The sequence below is a fragment of the Triticum urartu genome, chromosome 4A, assembly GCF_056163025.1.
Source record: "Triticum urartu cultivar PI428250 chromosome 4A, HENAU_Tu73, whole genome shotgun sequence".
NCBI lineage: Eukaryota > Viridiplantae > Streptophyta > Magnoliopsida > Poales > Poaceae > Triticum > Triticum urartu.
In genome coordinates this window covers 64,355,680-64,361,414 of record NC_141876.1, presented here as the reverse complement: position 1 = coordinate 64,361,414, position 5,735 = coordinate 64,355,680, and the positions used below count along the sequence as shown (strand labels likewise).

General features: G+C 49.8%; 1 protein-coding gene across 4 annotated transcripts; it reads right to left on the bottom strand.

The window, feature by feature from the left end:
- Positions 1-1,615: 1,615 nt before the first annotated feature.
- LOC125550656 (uncharacterized) lies at positions 1,616-5,309 on the bottom strand. Of its 4 annotated transcripts, none has more exons than XM_087517774.1 (4): positions 5,120-5,309; positions 4,562-4,829; positions 3,250-4,472; positions 1,616-2,005 (listed from the first exon to the last, which is right to left on the bottom strand). In XM_087517774.1, exon 3 carries the CDS (start codon positions 4,315-4,317, stop codon positions 3,451-3,453), a length of 867 nt encoding a protein of 288 aa, XP_087373900.1. In that variant the 5' UTR covers positions 4,318-4,472; positions 4,562-4,829; positions 5,120-5,309; the 3' UTR covers positions 1,616-2,005; positions 3,250-3,450. The 4 variants fall into 4 exon arrangements, with proteins under 4 accessions (XP_087373900.1, XP_087373901.1, XP_048569658.2 ...); XM_087517775.1 differs by having other exon boundaries at positions 3,250-4,464; XM_048713701.2 differs by having other exon boundaries at positions 4,656-4,829.
- Positions 5,310-5,735: the final 426 nt, after the last annotated feature.

The window sequence follows — 5,735 nt, the reverse complement described above, 5'->3', positions numbered from 1 at the left end:
GTCCATTGAAGCACCGTCTAATCTAGGTAGATGCGAATGCAATGCATATAGGTGGAAGAAAGCAAACTCACGAGGAAGGCTTTATTCTGCATTGCAAATGGTGGAGCTCATCGTGGTACCATCCGTCCATCGCCAAAGAGGGCCTCCTGTGCCTTCGCTCTAGCTCGAAGGGCACTGATCCATCGGGCGATAGAAAGCTAGAACACAAATGGTAACTGGAAACCAGACCATCGAGGAAGAAGAGACTCCGAGCATGACCATCTTCTCAAGCCATGCCATGCCATGAGAACCGCCTCACTGATACACGAACCACACCCACACGACAACTCGCTGAAGAGGCCAAGGTTTAGAAGACAAGATGACGCCTAGATCTGAACTGTGTCATCAATGACGACTTATGATATTGTATACCTCGTCGCCCTCACGATCGAGATTGCATAACCATACCCATACAATGGCACCGTCCGCTTTGCCGTCACGGTGCACACCACCTAGAGCCATTGCACCGGACCAGAAGACCAACCATGCCGGCCTCCGGTATTATCAATAAGCACAAAAATAGTATGAACCTAGTTTTGTGAATGTAATGCCTGCAGTAGTACAATACCATTACATTGGTGATGAGTAATAAATATTTTTATGCATGTATTCTATAAAAGAATTAGTAGTCCAAGATTCACATATTGGACATTGTTCTAGAATGTGGATTGCCTAATTCTTTAGTGGGAGCTTTTATACGTGGAGTAAGATAGAGACATGCCCCTAAAAAAAATGAGATATATACATATATGAGACTAGACGACGAGATTGAGATTACGAGATATACCTTATTTCTCTACAAGATGGGGAAAAAATGGAAGAATACTTATACTACGTAGTTATCTATGGAAGAATAAACTTGGGCGTAGCCACAACTTTCCCATGCTAAAAGAGATGTTTTTGAGAGGGTTGAGGGTCTTGTGTATTGATGACTGAACAGGCTGGGTGGGCATGTGTAATGAAAGTGGTCTGACTAGCTATGATCAGTAGGCTTTGGATTGTGGCGAAGAGGGGCACACACGAACACTCATGCATGCGAAGCTTAACATTGGTTGCACGTTGCACGGTCATGATTTCAGCAGCACGGCTAGCTAGAGATGTAGGCATATGTAGCTAGACACAATATCTGGCTTGGTTAATTTGTATCTTTCTGAAAAAGGGACTCGATCACCTATAGAATCATGCCATCCATAACAGCCGTGCTAGCTAGCTTATGATATTCAAAGGAAACTGCATATAATTAACATAGGCATGAGTCGCATGAGCCTACGCAACACTACGTATACTCCACACAGTATTAAATCAGTAATATAATACCCCCTCTCTTCCTAAATACATGTCTTTTTAGAGATTCCACTACGGACTATATACAAAGCACAATAGGTGAGTCCACATTCCATACTATGCAAGATTTCGTATGTAATTTGTATTGAAATTCTAGAAAGACGTATATTAGAAACAGAGGGAGTATAAGATAAAATGGCTAACTGACCCCACTCTTTAGCTCAGGTAATGGTTCGCAAATATTTACCACTCAAAGAATATATCCTAGAACAAACGAACCAAGCAAAAAATCGAAGCGCAAAACGAAACAGCATGCTATATAGTGAATAGAAACAAATCGGCCGGAAGAGAAGAAATGTATGTAAGGAAGTAGCCACTATACTAGTCGAAAAGCATAATGCAGAAGAACTAGAAATCCTTTGCTGTTTTTCTTCCTGAACTCTGTGGTCTAGTAAAAAAATAACTTATGCTTGCTGGCTGCTAATTCTCCCCTGACTTTGCCCCAGCTGCATGCATGCTGCTCGCTTCACTATTTGCTCCCCTTTGCACGCACACCTTGCATGCATGTTTCACTGTCTCTATCTGCACCTCCCTTCATAAGTTTCTCTTTGCTACCTCTGTTTCTGGTCTGCATTTATTTGGCTGTCACTCTTGTGAGGGATAAAGGCAGCTGATGAAGAGCCTGACAAAGCACATTTCCAGGAGTATGATATGTCAGTGGCTGAAATCGATACTAGAGTTTAGCAGTTATGCATATGCTCATGTCAAAATCTCTGAGATGTGCAGAGCTGGGCTTTTGTGTGTGCGCGCGCGTGCGTGGGTCATAGCTACAGGCTACAGCCAGCCCGAGAGATCATTTGTTTGATACAGTTATGCCAATCGTACTACTACTTGTTTGCATGCATTCTTATTTTTAAAACATGCATGCACTCTTATTATTTATTTAAGATGTCAGAGTGAATTACTTGGTACTTTGACAACTTGTCTACTTCTAATTTGACAGAAACACACAAACCAGCATGTGCAAATTCAGAGTCTGACAGTCAAAATATATAAATAAGAGATGCAATTCTAGATCTTGCAGATTTTTAACATGGCAACTACATTGTGCGTGTTCTTCGGTGCCTGTCAATTGCTGACTAATTAAAAACACAAGCATGCATGATTCTGTGACAAAACCTAGACCAGGAAATGATTATCGTGTAGATGCAGTAAATGAGTATGTTAGCATCCAACAATCCAAATCTTAATACATCATCGAAATCACCATTAATTTCTGGTACATACATAATTTTTTATCCAGTGATGAATCGCCACCTCCATGTTCAATATAATCACGCTAATAATATATTTTCCCACCAAAAATCAAGGGTAACTTTTTTTAATGCACTCATAAATCATAATTTCCTGACCCAGATCTCTGAACGGTGGTAGTAAGGGTTATCAGCGCTATAGGACTAGCTATACTACGCTCCTTGTTTACTGCTAAACCAATTTGGCAGGTGAAGCATTTGTATAACATTAGGGCATAGTAGGAAGTTAATTAGGGACTAGACTATTTTCTTCTCAAAATTTCTGCCATCCTGTGGAGTTGACTAGCACACCACATGTACAGGTCAGAGCAGTAATCTAAGCATATATATACTATGTGCAGTAACTTTGGAATTAGCACACAAGTAAACAAAGTAACTGGCGTTCGCACACACAACCAACTCGATCGATCGAGAGTACTAGTAGTACTTTGACTAACAAATAACGAACCACGAAAATTGCATCGTTATCTTTCGAGAATCCGCATTTCTTTCTGCTATTTTATGGAGTAATGAATCGTTTCAAGGAAATTAACATGGTTGCAATAATGAATCCAAACACAAACTAATGCAACAGTGACATCGTTCTGAGTGTGCTATGTATAAGAAGAAATACCTTGAGCAAGATCACCAGCTTGTCCGCCTCCGGGAGCCATGGATATGCTTTCCGGGGAGCCATGGCGATGCCAGTTCGATATCATATGATCAAGAAGACGAAAAGACTCGTGCCCAACAAACGAACATCAAAGAAACCGTGGAAAAAAAGCTAGGGGGAAAATATCGACACAGGGAGGCGAAGGAGGCGGGAGCATGGCCATCAGGCCGTCGGGGCGCCCCCGCTCCCCTCGTCGCTGCCGTCCGTGTGCTGATGACGCTGCTGCTGCGGCGCGTGGGACATGTCGACGTGGGAGTGGCCCGAGGACTGCGGCGGCGGGGACGGCTCCTCCATGCGGTAGGTCAGGGCGGAAGGCGACGCTTGCTGCTGGATGAGGAACGGGGCGGTGCCGTCGTAGGCCGCGGCCTGCTGGGGAGGCTCGACGGCCACCGTTGGCCCGGCGGCGGCCCCGCCGTGGACGTTGGCGTAGGTCTGGCGCATCATCATCATCTCGTGCTGCTGGTGCTGGTGGTGATGCTGCTGCTGCTGCTGCTGCTGCCCGGCGCGCGCCACCTCGACGACGGCCGCCAGGTGCTGCGCCTCGGCGATCTGCTGCTGGTGGTACGGGTGCTGCTGCTGCTGCATCGCCATCTGCTGGTGCGGGTGCGGGTGGGACTGGACGAGGCCCATGCCGGCGGCGGCGTACTGCGCGTGGGGGTGCTGCACGGGGACGACGGGCGCGTAGGCGGCCTGGCCGATGTAGCCGGCGAGCTCCTTGCGCGCGTTGGCGATCTCCTCGCGCACCTGCTTGATCTTGAGCTGGAGGACGGAGATGTAGGCGACGCAGCCGTAGACGGGGTCGCGCAGGCGCGCCTCGGCCTCGTAGGCGAGCGAGTTGACGGCGTCCTCCCGCTGCGCCACGGGGATCTCGTTGAGCAGCTTGGAGACGTTGCTGGCGCCGAACACCTTGTGCACGTTGGCGAACTTGGCCGGCTGGTCCGGCGGGAAGTAGGGCGCGAACACGCACCCCTGCGTGCACTTGCGCCTCAGCAGCTTGCACGCCGCGCACGGCGAGTTCGACGACGACATCCCCCGCCTCTCTTCCTCCTCCGGCCCTCCGCCTTCCTCCGCTCCTCGGGAGAGAGAGGGAGCGAGCGAGAGAGGGGGGAGATGGAACAAACCCTAGCTAGCCGCGCGTGGGTTGCGTCTCTATCTTCTCCTCCTCCGCCTCGCCTCCTGCCACGCTTAACAGAAACAGAAAAAGGAATAACAAACTCAGATACGCATCCTAACAGAAATGCAGATTAAAAGGGTTAGCTAGCGTTATTAATACGTCGCCCTCGTCGTCGACAAATAAATATCCCCCTTCGCTTTTTCGGAGGCTTTGCGCCCGCCCGGCGAGAGCGAACGGCGAACACATTATGCACCTGCTGCTGCGAGCGGCCGGAGAGGATCGCGAGCGAGTGGCGGCGGGACGGGCTGGATCAGATCCCGGCGGCAGCGTCGCGGCCGCGGGCGGACGGATCTTGGCCTTGCGGGCGCATGCCTGCGGCGCCGCCCTCGTCCGACGTCGACGGCGAGATCAACCAATGCCGCTGCCGCTGCATCAGAAGGACAAGTCGCGGTTAGGAATCGGATAGGCGCAAGCATTAACGGAACGAGACGACGAAACCAGGAACCAAAGGCGCTGTAGCGTCCCTCGGTACTCGCGTGGCTCGCGATCGACCGATCGATCGACGCAAGGGGACGGCCGGGAAATTAATGGGCGAGAGAGAGATTCTCGCGCGCGTTCCGTTCCGTTCTCGTTTTCAGCAGGGGGAGGGAGAGGGAGAGGGAGAGGGAGAGGGGAATAGAAAAGGGATTTGGAAATGGGGGGGGCGGGCGCACGCACCTCGTCCGGTGTGGTGGACTTGGATCTCGGCGATGGATTTGCGCCGGGTTGGGGGGAGGAGGAGGAGGAGGGGGAGAGAGAAATGCACAGGAGGCGGCAGGCAGGACTACTCAGATCCCAATGAGAGAGGGAAGGGAATTGTTTAGAGATCTCCTGCTCGCTCGCTCTCCCTCCTTCCTCTCGTGCGTGCCTCGCTTGCCTTCCAGAACCGAATTTTACTATTGCGGGGAGGGAGGGAGGGAGAGGGGCAGGAGGATCGGAGGGAGGGATTTTTTTTTTAGCATCACTACAGACACAAACGCTCATATACACGCGTATACACTCATTTCTATGAACGCACGCACGTACACCCTATCCCTATGAGCACCTCCAAAAGACTGAGCCGGCATATCATCTTGAGATTTACGAAGTCACCGTAGGCGCCTCGTTGTCGACGGGAACGTCTCCTCCCACTGAAAGCGCATCGCCGGAAATTCTGAAATAAATCCAGAAATAATGCAAGCACCAGGATTTGAACCCTAGTGGATTGAGGATACCACTGTCCACCTAACCAACTCAACCACAAGTTAATTCACGGAGGGAGGGATTATAAGATCGATGGATGGATCGGCTGCTA